This window comes from Cryptotermes secundus, unplaced genomic scaffold (genome assembly GCF_002891405.2).
Source record: "Cryptotermes secundus unplaced genomic scaffold, Csec_1.0 scaffold385, whole genome shotgun sequence".
Classification (NCBI taxonomy): domain Eukaryota; kingdom Metazoa; phylum Arthropoda; class Insecta; order Blattodea; family Kalotermitidae; genus Cryptotermes; species Cryptotermes secundus.
Genome location: NW_019739947.1, coordinates 992,305 through 1,007,009, shown reverse-complemented (window position 1 = coordinate 1,007,009; position 14,705 = coordinate 992,305). Strand labels below are relative to the sequence as shown.

General features: G+C 39.2%; 1 protein-coding gene across 1 annotated transcript in view; it reads left to right on the top strand.

Moving 5' to 3' along the window:
• The window catches only part of LOC111872091 (probable elongator complex protein 2), a 26,323-nt gene extending 16,189 nt beyond the window's left edge, over positions 1-10,134 (top strand). The window contains exons 6-12 of the mRNA XM_023865643.2: positions 1,419-1,574; positions 2,148-2,343; positions 4,714-4,857; positions 5,914-6,079; positions 7,317-7,465; positions 7,630-8,008; positions 9,923-10,134. Of these exons, the coding sequence (XP_023721411.1) occupies positions 1,419-1,574; positions 2,148-2,343; positions 4,714-4,857; positions 5,914-6,079; positions 7,317-7,465; positions 7,630-8,008; positions 9,923-10,079 (1,347 nt within the window). The 3' untranslated portion in view covers positions 10,080-10,134. The remainder of the gene's footprint in view (positions 1-1,418; positions 1,575-2,147; positions 2,344-4,713; positions 4,858-5,913; positions 6,080-7,316; positions 7,466-7,629; positions 8,009-9,922) is intronic.
• Positions 10,135-14,705: the final 4,571 nt, after the last annotated feature.

Genomic DNA, 14,705 nt, shown 5'->3' with positions numbered 1-14,705 from the left:
ACACACACACACCCATCGTCACAGGGGGTGACCACAGTGTTCTGCCTTAATTTGTGGCGTTTTTCTAAGAACTGGCTGCCATGTACTGTGCGAAATCAATCGATCTGGCAAGAATAAAATGTGGACATCCCTCTTCTAAGAATTCCAATTGAGTGTGTTAGTGTGGCCAGCTCAGGGCAATATGATATTATAAACACAACACATATCACGTCTCTGCTGTTTATAAGTTCATAGGAAACAAAACAGGCCTTTCAGAACAGTAGAACGGAGTAACCTCTCCCAAGAGCAACAGGAACTTTGCTGCAAGACAGGCATATGTAACGATCACTTAGCGCAGCTAAACTCCTGTCGTCGTTCTCGTTGTTCTCCAGACAACAGGCCAGCGAAAAATCTAACAATCTACAGCAAAACCATCAAATATTATGGGCGTTATAACGTAGGTGTGCAGCTGGACGAAACATACACGTCAAACCCCCCCAGACGATTTAAATACCTGACGAAACATACACGTCAAACCACGCTGAACGGTTAATAATTTGTGTGTAGTAATCCATCAGCAGTTTTAACAAGTTAAAATATTATATATCTATTCAGATGAGATGCTGTAAGCTTTAATATTTTGAAATGAGGTTGGTAACTGCAGACAGAGTAGCACTGTATTCAATAAAATTGGGGGAAGGAGAAGACATATGACTCTGAAAAGTTTAGAAAATGGTGAGATGTGAGAGTCTTGATGATGGTTTGGCATGGCATTTAAAATTATCGTTTTGGGCTTTGTTTATTGTTCCAGTTTCCTTAGATACACCAGCACATTTCAGAAACTGACTCTGATTCTGTCTTGAAATGGAAAACAGAAATAGGTTCAGTTTCCAAAATGCAGTGGAAAAGTACAGCAATGGATGAAGTCCAAAAGAATAGTTTTGAACCTCACTTTTGCATTTATCCAAATTCACTGGTTACTCCTTATTACCACCATGCCACAAGCCAGAAGGTCACTGGATCGAATCCCGATGAGGTGGATTTTTTCAATTTACCTAATCCTTCCAGCTGCACTGTGGCCCTGGGGTTGACTCAGCCTCTAACAGAAATGAGTACCAGGAATATTCTGGGGATAAAGGGCAGCTGGTGTGTAAGGCTGACAGTCTAGCTGCCATCTATGAGCTGATTGTCTAGAAAATGTGGGGCCCTCAACGTCTCACAACCCTATGGGCCTCCACAGCCTGGTACAGGGATACCTTTACTTACTTACTTACTTACTTACTTTACTTACTCCTTATTACTCATCATCACAGTGGATTAAAACCTACCTCCTCCAAAATAAATAATCAGAGAAACAGACAAATATGAAAAGGTAAATGAATTGCAATGTCAGAATCAGTTTATTCAAACTTTTCTGATATATTGATCTCTCTCGGAAGGAGCTGGGGACATGGGAGCCAGGTGTGACTGTTGGAGGTCATTTTGGTGAGGTTGTGGATATTCAGTGGGAACCTGGTGGACGCTTCTTGTTCAGTGTCAGTACTGATCAGACAACCAGGATCCATGCTCCATGGATTAGAGATGATCACCAAGAGGTAAGTGCATTGCTGGGCAATGTATGAAATGAATATTAACATGCAGGTGTTCTGATAGGCCAGTAAGTCAGAGATGTGTGGCAGGACTTCCATATCCTGCTGTAAAGTAGGCCTTGGCATGAAGAAATACCATTTGTTCTTGTCACACAAACAAGGTCACTGTGCTTCTGTACACTCACATTGGTATAGCATGGGTCCTGTAGAAATGCAGACGCTGAACTGATATGTAGATGTGTGTAACAAGCATGTCATCAGTGAAAGATTCAGTATTGGCACTCTGCAGTGCTGAGTGTATGGAATCATGTGATTTGAACATTACTAGCTCTGTCAAAGCATTGTCCCTCCTACTTCTTCATGTGTTATCTTTCTGCACTTTGTGTTGTCACCAGCCTTTCCACAGCAGGCTTTCTAAATCTGAGTACCACACTAAGATACGACTGTGGTCGTGGTGCAAGGGCCAAGAAGACCCACCCCTTATGCAAGATACCAGTTGATTCTGTGTATACTGTCTGTACATCTGCATAGTGTCAAAAGTACAACTGAAATAGATGATTATGCTTTGATTTTGAACAGGAAACTTGGCATGAACTTGCACGGCCTCAGGTCCATGGCTATGATATTTCCTGCCTAGCAGTTTTATCACGATACAGATTTGCATCAGGAGCAGAGGAGAAAGTCATTCGAGCATTTCGAGCGCCAAATAATTTTGTTAAGAATTTTCGGCAAATATGCAAAGTAGAATCTGATAAAGACATTGAAAATAGTGATGGTGAGTGAAAATATTCATAGCCATGTATATTTTAATCATTTTGGTTTTGCATTGTTGTAATGATGCAGGTAGACAGTCCAGCTGGCTGAGTGATTCTTGTTTTCAATACTAGTACTGTTACTCAGAGATATTGGGTTTTTGGACTTATCCATCGTCCTGGTTTTAAGATAACTAAGAAAAACACGATGTTTCGGAAACTGGATCTGTTTCCGTCCTCAGGTGAGGGAAAACACCTATTCTGTTGGGTCGCTTAGAAAGAGCTAGCTTCAATCACTGGACGTGAGGTCCGAAAACCCAATATCTCTGTTTATTATACACCTTCATCAGAATCCTATAGCAACTACTAGTATTGTTACTGTCAGTTTAAAATTTTGTCTCCAGCCCCTTAATACCAGGAGAGTTAAAATGCTTTTGTTCTGGATAATAAAGGTTAAACAAAGCACTGTGCAATGTGTGTGACTACCATCTCAGTCTGAGAAGCAATTAAGATCTTAGGGTCAGGTGTGGGATATTTAATGATTTAATTATTTGAATGTGGAATTAGACTATACTGATTTTATTTATAAGGAGGTGGAAGATGTTCACGCACAGGATGATCAGTAGAGAGTAAATATGGTCTTATCTTGCATATATGTATTTTTTTTTCCGTTAGAGCATTATAGAAATGTTATATGCTTGTTTGCAGAAGCCCTTCACTCCATACTTGAATTAGAAGTATAATTGTTCATTTGGTCTTAATTCCTTCCTACAATTGTCATGGGTCCAGTCCACAACCAACACAAAGCAAGATGGCAAATATCCTTGAACTCAGTATTCCCAGATCATTTATAAACCGGAATATGTCATTCCCATTTCAGGCAAGTTATGGTTTACTAAAATGCTTAAATGAGGGCCTAGAACCACAATGACATAAAGCATGGATTTTGGATATTTGAGATTACCACATGTCTGCATGCTCCTGATGTTAGTCTTTCATTCTATGAAACACTCATTTTTTGTCTTCTGTGTGATTCAAGATATGAATAAAAATTTCTGGTTATGTTTTCTGGTTCTGCAGCTGTTTCTAGTTCCATAATGGTGTGTGGCTTTGTATTATTTAAAACAAAGTGCTTAAGTAAACTCAATTCATTATTTTTATAACATAAATTTACACTGTTCTTTGTGTTCTTAGCTTAAAAATATTGCTTAGAATACTGTTCTTGATAAATGATAAAACAGTTCACAGACGTTGGATTTTCTCAAATTTATATGCTTGTGCCTTTACGTCATTGTGGTACTAGACATCTCAAATACTATGAGTTCTTAATTGAAGCCCTCATGGTTAAAAAAATCCCTTTTTCATCATGAAAATTCTGTATGTTGTATGTCACATCCAAAAGGATATTAGTATGTTGCCCACAAGTTCAAGATCACATTATATGCCCAAAGCTGGGCTATGCCATAGCTCAAGTGGTTAGTCGCTGGCTTCCTGGGTCTGGTCAAGTGGGATTTGTGGTGGACAAAGTGGCATTGGGGCAGGTTTTCTCCAAGTACTTCAGTTTCCCTTGGCAATCTTCATTCCACCAATTGCTCCACAATACCCTCACCTATCATCTGGGGATGGTACAATAGGCCAGAAGTGGCCGCAGTACAAGGGACTTAGTCCCACCCCACTAGCAATAAAAAAAATGTTCCCAAAGTTTGTAGAATTGCTATAGAAATAGGACACACAGGTAATACATACTCACTTCCTCACATTTCACATTTTGAAGGCCTATTTCTAACATGGTTTCTCTATCTACAACATTGCCCTTGAGGTTGGTCACGCTATTGTTTCTAGCTCCTCAAACCTGTGTTTTTAAAAACAAATAACCTATGTATAAAGAAACAGTGAAATTACCATATAGAATGATTTTGTAAAGCTGTATGTTGGAAGGGAAAGACTATCACATATGACTGGACTTCTACAGAACAGACACCCTATTGTTCAGACATAGGACAAGCTGTATTCTTGGACCCTCACTTATCTGTTATCACATTATCTGATTAATGGATTAACTGCAGGACTTTGAGAACTGTCTTAATTATAGATTGCAGCTTCCTATAATGATTTAATTGTAGCCCGTTATATGTGGTTTGGTAATGTGTATTATTGATGCCTTACAGTGATCACAGTTATGTTAGGTAAGCAGATGATGGACACAACAGGTGAAATGTGTTGAATAGAGGAAAATACTTTTCTAATGATGGAAGTTTTAATTAATTATTAAAATAGTATGCTGTTACAGAATTACCTAATTTGTGTTGATATAGTTAGGTAAGGAATTGTCCTACAGGACAATCTGTATAAGCTGTTGTCATGCTATATGTTGTACTGATGACATTTTACAGCATTTGCAGTTCCTCAAGGGGCATCTGTACCTACATTGGGTCTTTCCAATAAAGCTGTGTATGAGGGTCAAGAAGTGCCCCCTGAAGAAAGACATGTTAAGGATGAATATCCAGAATTCTACTTCACACCACTTAATTTGAAAGGTACTGTCAAGTGCCACATATGCATATTTGTACTGTTATCAGTACTTTAATGTACAGGTTTGCAGCGGGAAGCCTTCCACCAGATTTTTTATTTTATGTCCAAATAATGATCACATTCTGAATGTTCCATCTTTGCTCTTTATTTTTTTGGCATCCTCCTTAATAGTTCACTTGTAGGACAAACAGACTATATGATTTCAATATAGTGAGATTATTTTAGAATATAATACTAACTGCTGATCTGCTGAGGCAGAAGAGTCGGATGCTCTTCCCCATCGTTTGGGTCACAGAAGTTCAGACTGCGAGCAAAACCAGCAAACCTATGCTCAAAACACATTACAAATAAAGCTCATCTATATAGCAGATTCTAGAAATGCAGTTTTAGGAAGGGAGAGTAAATATTAAATAAAACACAGTTTATTTATCCATTATGGATGATTTTATTGGTTCCTTGTTGCCATAGCATGCAATGTCCTGAGGTTGTTTTTTGAGGAGGTGCCCAACAGATATGGAGGATAGTTGCAGATATAGTGAATAAGCAGTCTCAGACAGTCAAAAGTGGATAGGCTTCAAGTTTGGAGGTTGGGCAGAGGTTAACATCTTCTCCCTTTAAAATTCCAGCTTGTTAGGAAATGTTACACACAGCCCTGAATTCACACAGTTTCTTTGGAGTAATGCAAGGAATAAAAAATTGGACATTTTAAAGAAATAGGGAGGGAAGGAGGGAGGGCATGGACTGGATTCATCTGAGTAAGGATCAGGGTCAGTGGAAAACTCTTGTGAACACAGCAGTGAACTCACAGGATACATAATGTAGGTAATTTCTTGAGTATCTTGTGACTCTTAGCTTCTCAGGAATGGCTCTGTTCCATGGTGTTGGTAAGTTTGTTAGATATAGATGGCTACTTCTAACTGTACATAAAACTTTAACTGAATTCATTTTTTTTGGAACAGATAAGACATTTGAAATATTCCTGATAAAGATGCATTTCAGTAGTACTGAAGGTAGCTAATTGTATGTATGAGCAATGATTGATGATGTTTTTATTTTTTAAGAACCCCCTACTGAAGAAAACCTGTTGCAGAACACATTGTGGCCCGAAGTTCAGAAACTTTATGGTCATGGTTATGAACTGTTTGCACTTGCTGCAAGACATGATGGAACTCTTTTAGCATCGGCATGTAAAGCAACCACAGCAGAACATGCTGCCATCATTATCTGGTTGGTATTTATATACTTGATTCTATATTTATTCTGATCCAAACTCTACATTTTTTACTTATCCCAAAATTAAGATGCAATTTGTAATGTCTGGGATAAGAAGGTAAAATTTCCCACTGCTGAAACACTGCTTCATGTATCTGGGAGTTGTGGTAAGGTGCCACATGTCATTAACTTTGACACTAAATGCATGTGACTGGTCAGCTTCATGCCCCAGTTGTTCTGTCTCTAGGAAAAGAGCCCTCACAATTATTGATTGGATGCTGGGTTTGCCCCAAGACTGCTATGGTCATGGTGACAGAGGAATATCCATGCTTTTGCTGGGAATCAAACTGGATTGTCCAGTCACTGGTAGTCCAGTCCAGGTAGTCACAGTACCGACTGATTTATTCTGGTTCACTATGAAATGTACAGTGGAAGGCCAATTCGTAACAATATGAAAAACTGATTCTATAATGAAGCAACACTTACTATCATGACAGAAGTGTGTAAATGCAAACAGAAAGCAATCACATTTTGAAATCATTTGTTTATATTGTAATGTGTTTGGCTACTGAAGATGCTGTTCGAATTGTTACTTGGGTTTATTAACCACTTACAGGTCGTAACTACAATTACTTAGGACACTCTTGTTGATTTACACAACTTACCCTCACTACACACTAATCTCTTCACTCTACCTTCAGTAGTTTTCTCGTATTTATAACAAGGGAGCTGTACTAGTCTCTCTGAATTACACACTCCCAATATAACTGTACTACAGCACACATAAAGTCTTGAAGTCACACAGTAAGTGTTAACTGACTGACTTCTCAGTTATCGCACACTATCAATGATTATCAAACATAAAATCTTCTAATCATGTGTTCAGTTCTTCTTCCTGCGACTGGCTGACTTCTGCTCCGCTGAATACTAACTGGCTCCATGGTTATTCCAGTTTCTTTTATAAACTCTCAGTCGGACAGCGAAAAATGCACGTCGCTTCATTGTTGCATATTCGCTGTGTTTACAGAGGCGTTACTGCGCAACGCTGCATAGCAACCAGCGTGCTTTGGCTTGGCTAGGCACAGCACAGAGAAACAGCGCTTTCGTTACTGTTGAGTAACCTCGTTCCACTGTTGCGCAACTTGGCAACCAACCGTTTATCAGGAGTCTGTCTTCGTGGTAACTTGTTCCACATCCAGTTGCCCAACAACGGTTTGACATGTCACAATATGTTAATTGTATGTTTGTTAAGGGACACGTCAACATGGAAACAGATGCAAAGGCTTGTGTCTCATCAGCTGACAGTGACGCAAATGGAATTCTCTCCTGATGACCGTTTCCTGTTGTCTGTCTCTCGTGATCGTCGGTGGAGTCTTTTCCAGTTGGAAGACAGTGAATTGGGTAAGAAAATAATTATTAATGCCTGTTAAAAAATAAATTAATTCTTCTGGTACAGATAGAATTTCAGTCTTTAGATTAGTTTCCTGCCAGATCTGAGACCTGGAATGCCATTAGTGAATGGTTGCTCTGTATTTATACAGGCATTTTCCGTCTTTCCATTTCAGACAGGAAGATCTACAGACTTATTGCTAACACAGAGAAGAAGACTGGAGTACATGCTCGCATTATATGGTGCTGTAGTTGGACTTATGATTCCAAGTATTTTATCACTGGATCTCGTGATGGTAAAGTAGCAGTATGGGGTCATGAAGGAGCAACATCAGAAACAGCATCTCCACTTCATCAGTATACTTTAAGCTCAAAGCCACTTGAGCTCCCAGATCAGTCTGTTACTGCTGTGGCTGTGGCTCCAGTGAAAATTGCTGCAGATGTATACCTGGTAGCTGTTGGACTTGAGAGTGGTTGCATAAACATGTATAAGTGGTCACCTGTCAGTACAGGAACTGTAGACAACTGGCAGAGATGTCTGGAGCTTGACAATTCGTATCCTTCATGTAATGTTGTGGTGTTTTATCATTCTGTTTGTATGCATCTGTTTTCTTCAGTTGTCTAGCAGCCAAGCCCTTCCGTCCATCTCTGTCTTCCCAAAGCTTCTGCTCCTCAGTTTCCTCCTGTGTGGCATCATTCCAAACATATTAATCCCTTAGGTTGCCAGTCTTGCATACACATACTGTTGGTAAGTATAGTGTTACTTTTCATAGTCATCCAGTAATTTGTACAAATTTTCTTGGTCTCTTCTAGAAGCTTGAGGGTGGATAGGTTTGGAAGGGAGTAGTCCTTCTGCCTTGCAGTTCTCAGTGCAAGTCTGAACCCAGTAGATGTTTCAGAATTTGTATCCTCTCACTAAGTTTAATACACTGCTGGTATGTGCTCTTCCATATTTAAAACATTGCTGATGCTGTATTTACCCAAGTGGAAGACAAGGTTCTTTTCCCCTGTTTATCAGAGATAAAGAGCAGACTGCCTTGAATCGGAGTGAAAAATGAATATGAATGTTTTTTTAAACTTTTAGCATGTTGATTTTAAGATTTAGTGTATGCTGACATTCATGGTGTATTGGGATATTAGTGTAGAAAATGTGTGTGTGATTGAGAGAGAGGGAGGGGTTAATGTGAGAGCTATGAAGTACAATGAATTTGCTTGATTTATTACTCAAGCTGTGACCTCGAGGCAGTAATTTGCTGTCACTACCATGAGGTTGAAAAACAGAACAATTGCTCTTTATGTGCAGACATGTTTCTTAGTAGGAGGTTGTCGTAAATTCAAAGTCTTCTTCCATTAGGTTAAACAGGTTATTTCTGTTCAACCTGTCCCAAATTCGAAGCACTGATATCTCTAGCACAATTATTTCCTTCATAATAGTGCAGTTTTTTATGATTTATTTGTGTTTGGTCATTTTAGCAAGCATATTGGCCTTATTTTTTCTTACTGTAATTTGCCTGATAGGACATTGGTTATTATGGATTTGAAGAAAATCTGTGACTGAAGTAATACAGCATAATACTGTATAATAACTAAACTGTGTTTGAGTGGAACTTGCTTCCCTCCAGCTGCACTATGGCCCTGGGGTCAACTCAGCCTCTAACAGAAATGAGTACCAGGAATATTCTTGGGGGTAAAGGGAGGGTGGCGCATAGGGCTGACAATACCGCCATCTATGAGCGGATTGTCTAGAAAATGTGGGAACCTCAACATCTCACAACTCTATGGGCCACCAAGGCCTGTTACAGGGATACCTTTATTTATTTATTTATTATTTTTTCTTTTACATTTTGAGTGGCACTTGCAGTAAAGTCATTTAGGTAACCTTTTGTCTTGGCTGTATTCTATTTGGGGTGGTCATTTAAGTGAAAATAATAAGAAAAGTCCACAAAATTATTAAGAATTAGAATTGAACGGACACATCGATTAGTGATTTACACTGTTAGGGTGAAAACATAAATATGATAAAGGCAAATATGGAAACTGTGCTGTAAGCTAGTAAGGAGATTGCCATAGAAATTAATGCAGAAAATATTTACATATATATTCATGAATATATGATAAACTCATAATACAGTCAATTCTCAGCTATCTTCGCTGATGAAGGGGTGTGTCGTATGACTAATTGGAAACCATGGATAATCAAGGAAATTTTGTTCTGTATTCTTACAATATTTTACTGATTACTTAACCTTTTTTTTTCATACCAGATCTATACATGTGAGTTTTATTGCAATTTTCGTTTTGACAAATAGTCCTTAATACTCCTTTATCTGTCACAGTTTGAATCTAGCTTACAGCTATTAAGATCGCTGCATATTGAAGTTATTTGTTTTGGGCATGGATGTCAATCAAAACAGTGTTATTTATGCATGGATAATACATTAGACCATTTTCTCTTAATGAATTTGACAGAGTTGCACACCACCTGGCAGTAAAGAAACTGTCATTTCGACCACTAGTGGATACTGGAAGCGACTGTGATAAGAATACCTTGAAGAATTTGCAGATTTCAAGTTGTGGAGCTGATCATGCAGTCAAAATATTCAATATTTATGTGAATAAATTATGATTATAAAGTGACTGTGTGTATGATTAAATAAAAGCAACCTTTTGTTTTATCTGAGGATAAATGCAAGACTTTATTTATTTATTCCATTTGTCTATTTTTTGTGGAAGAGATTACATGGAAAATATTCAGAAGAAAACGGTCTTAGTCCAATCAATGTACCCTCTTGACATTTAGCTGCAAGGATTGAGGAAAACCATAAAAAAACTACAAAACAGATAGGTGTGCCAGTCAAGATTCAAAGTACTTCAAATACAAGTTGCAACTGAACCAAACCGTTTGTCCAGTGACAAAATATAGATGCATTTGTTTTTCCCTGTAACTTTCGCTTAGTGGGGGGTGGAGTCCAACTGGGTCCACTCAGCAGGGCAGCCACTGATTGGCGCGTTGTATCTTCCCTGGGTGTTTATGATGATGGAGAATTTGGTGGAATGAAGACTGGCAGGGGAAACCAAAGTACTCTGAGAAAACCGCCTCAGTGTCTCTTTGTCCACCACAAATCCCACTTGACCAGACCCGGGATTGAACCCGGGCCGCCACGGTGGGAAGCCAGGGACTAACTGCTTGAGCTATGGCGCAGCTGTAGACCCCGTAACTGTTAGTGATGGAAATCTTTAATTACCGTACTTCGCTACGCCGTGGAATATTCTGGTGTGTGCCAATTTTTCTTGTGGAATCACATTTGAAGCTTGTTTTTATGGACGTTAAGTCCTATGATATATATAAGCATTCGAGATCAAAATTACTGTAGGAACAAGCTCATGACTCACATTTTGCAGTCCAAACTTATATTTCGAATTTTTTAATTATTGTTTTAAACATGAATATTCTCCACATCGTGATGTATGTAAAATTTCCTACATTTGTACGAAGTTCTGGGTTAGAAGTATTTGAAACAAAATGGCAGATTATGGATATGGTTGCGACTGAGCATGTACAAGAAAGACCAAACGTGTGACGCATTTGGCGGTGAATATTTTCATACTGATCAGAACTTGGTGCAGAGTTCTACCAGATGGCAGCATGTGTCAAATTTTATTGAACTCGGAGTCAGAGCTTTGCAAAGCGTCGGCAGCTGTGGTCGATAGTGTCGGGGCTAGGCGTTTGGTGGAGAAAATCGGTGTGATTTGATTGAAAACTGGAATCCTGATATTGCATTATGGCCGTGGAAAATGCAGTTAAAACGTAAAAAATGTTGTGGATATACTGTGGACTCTTCCTGTCTCTCGCTGGAGCGCCCGGGCCGGCTAGCACTGTTTCCCTGTCAAAACGAGGTAAGCGCTCCTCCGATTTCAATTAACTAGTTTATAATTACTTTTGCTGTGTGTTTTATGTAAAACTGTGAAGTCGATAGAGTAAGAAAGTTGCAGGGCGTGTCTCTAGTCATGTGTTTCGTGTAATTATTTTTTGAAGTGCCGGCGCTGTACGTAATTACCGCCATCGGCCCATTTGACGTTTCGGAAGTCGTACTCCGTAGTGCAAGTGTCAGGCGCTCTGAGCCGTACTGCTTCCCACGTTCATATAAGAAGCCGCACGCTGTTAGTGTTTCCGTTCGTGAAGACCTTCTTAATATGGGACTTCTAATTTTCTGTTCAAAATGAATGTTATTCAACATATTGCTGCATGAAAATCGCACGCCTATGGAAATCAGCGTTACTTTAAACTTACATTAAGAATATCCAGGGCGCTGTCATTGGTACGTTTTTCATATAGCTTATTACTGGCGGTGATAAAAACTTTTGAATTCTTTACAGTGACTAATTAGTACCTTGTGGAGGTTCGTCATTTTGTATCCGGAATTAGGCATGTTACGTAACTGTAATTCTAAATTCGCGTTTAGTACAAAGTTCTCTTTGAGGTGGCTTATTTAGTCTTTATGATTCTTATGATACATTAGGGTTCCTGTAATTTAGTTCTCATTGACTCATATAACGTTAGGAGGAAATAATTGAGGCACTGTTACAGTGTGGAAATTAATCCTTCCCATCACCCTCATCTGCTCGCTCGGCAACTGTTCCTTGTTTCTGTGGTAACTATATGCAAATTTTCTTCATCCCCGTCCCCTCCACCATCTTCGTTTCACTCGATTTTCTATTTAGCATATTTCAATGGCGGTGACACAGTTTGCATAATAACATCATGTTATTAAGTGTCATTGTATACCCCCGGGGCCCAGAGACCATCTATAGATAGTACAGGCCAAACACCTCAACCAAAGGGTTCTGCATTAGCCAAGGGGAAAATCAAAAGGACAGTGTTGCTTGGCGTGGGTCACAGCTTCCCTTCTAAAAGCAGTCCTCGACACCAAAGCCCGTGCAGTTTATATTTGATGTTCGATTCATTTACGGGATTAAGTTACGGCTGTGCGGTGTGGAAAAGTAACACGTGTTACTTTGTCAGTTAACCTATTATGAAGCAGCAGTCTAGTTTGTTTGAATTTGTTACTGCTTGTGGCAGTAAGTTTGTTAATACCAGTTGTATACGTCAGCCGGCCACTTCTCAATGTACCCCATTAGAAAATTTTTTGTGTAGCTTATGTCTTATGTAGTCGTAAAATGTATAGATGTGCACGACGTATACATAAATGCAGGTTTTCGATAATAAGAAAGTTTTTCTCAAAATTGGCACTGTTGTGGGGTACAACCAAATGATCCGTGCATTTTTGGAAGTTGATATCGGAATAATAAATCTCATACCAGAGAGTTCGAAAATCAAATTTTAAGGAATTTCAAATTCGAAATGCCGAGCATTGAACATGAAAACATTTTATAACAGTAGTTTTACTATTATTTTTCTAATTATGAATGCTATTGAAGCGAAATACAACTTGAAACTGGTTACAGGAAAGCGAACATTCTCGCAATTCTTGTAGTAGGTTTACTGTTATAGTTTCAATTCATAATGCGAATAGTAGGCGTATTACAAATATCTTTAATCTCGTAATACATTTACTTCAGAGTAATGAATCACGCCTAACATCACCGCAAGTCCGTGTTATTCGAACTGCGACCATTTCTCGTGACCTAAGCAGTGTTAGGGAGAGATATTGCTATCGCTAAGCTTCGCACTCACGCCGAACAGGCGAGGACACGCCAACAGATCGGCTGTCGCTGAGCTTGCTTCATGTTTCGTTCTGTCAGATACTAGTGACATAGGACCGTCAAATAGGCCGCGTCTGTATTCTTCTCGATTTACAATTATATTTGCATCCCTCTAAATGCTTCGTCGTCTCTCAAACTGAAATCATATTTTATAAGTCTAAGCGTTACGAATAAAGATACAGCTACAGTGATGAAGAAATGTTGGTATATGGGTCACGTCTTTGTTTAATGTATCTTCAATAAAAAGTATTTCCTTTATTATGAATTTGTACACGTTATGGAAACATAGTTGGGACCTTTTATTTTTTATTGCTAGTGGGGTGGGACTAAGTTCCTTGTACTGAGGCCACTTCTGGCCTATTGTACCAGCCCCAGATGACAGGTGAGGGTGATTGTGGAGCAATTGGTGTAATGAAGACTGGCAACGGAAACCGAAGTACTCGGAGAAAACTTGCCCCAGCGCCACTTTGTCCACCACAAATCCCACTTTATCAGACCTAGGATCGAACCCGGGCCGCCGCGGTGGGAAGCCAGCGACTAACCGCTTGAGCTATGGCGCGGCCCTCGATCGGACCTTAGTATAACAAGCATAACTCAATAACAAAAACATAGGCTTGGAATTAGGAAACATCACAGTAATAAAAACTTCTTTTTTTTCGTACAACCTAGATATTCACTGACATTGTCAGAGAGTGAAAGTCATTGTTCGCCTTACGTGTCAGCAATTTTGGAGCTTTTTCTTTTTTATAGCATTATGCAGTGCGGTCTTTGTATTTACATTTGTATTTTTTCTCTTATGGGTTACGGTAGTGTTTGATGTTGCCTATGCAAGCAGTAACGTAAGTTATCAATAACATTTATACACCCATGTAATATTTATACAAACAAGTGTAACTTTTCTGTTTTCCTGTTTTCTTACTGTGGCCTAACAGAAAACATTCAAAGCTATCAGGAAATGTATGCCCCGCACTTTAGCCGAATTGTAGCTATTGAAACGATGTGCAAATACAGTTGTATAGTGTTTGAACGCGATCGGTATCTTTATTCCTAGTCTTTGTTTTCTGAATTACATGAGTGCAATCTGGTCCTTGTACTTTATTTAAAGAAGTCGCTACTAGCATGTATTAAGATACTGTCAAGAAGAGCAGCTATATCTTGGACAAAAGAGAGGATACTTCTGCTTGTCTCATACACATAGGCTCACTCCACCAACGAGAGCAGTGCGAGGCACAAACTCACGAGTAAGAACTGAATGTCATTTCAGCACATTTAGGTGATGATGGCAATAATAATAATAATAATAATAATAATGTGACGCATATGCCCAGTGCTAGGCAACGACACAATATACACGTTCCAGCGAACAGGCAAAAATGGGAGCTGTATTCTCTGTGGATCAAACTACCGCTCGTTGCTAGGTAGCACAAGAATTCTGACAACAGAAGAGGTGTTATCTATGTGGTCCGTGCCGCCGCTATATAACGGGACTCGTTCCCGAGAACGACTGACCTGGCGAGGACAGATCCGC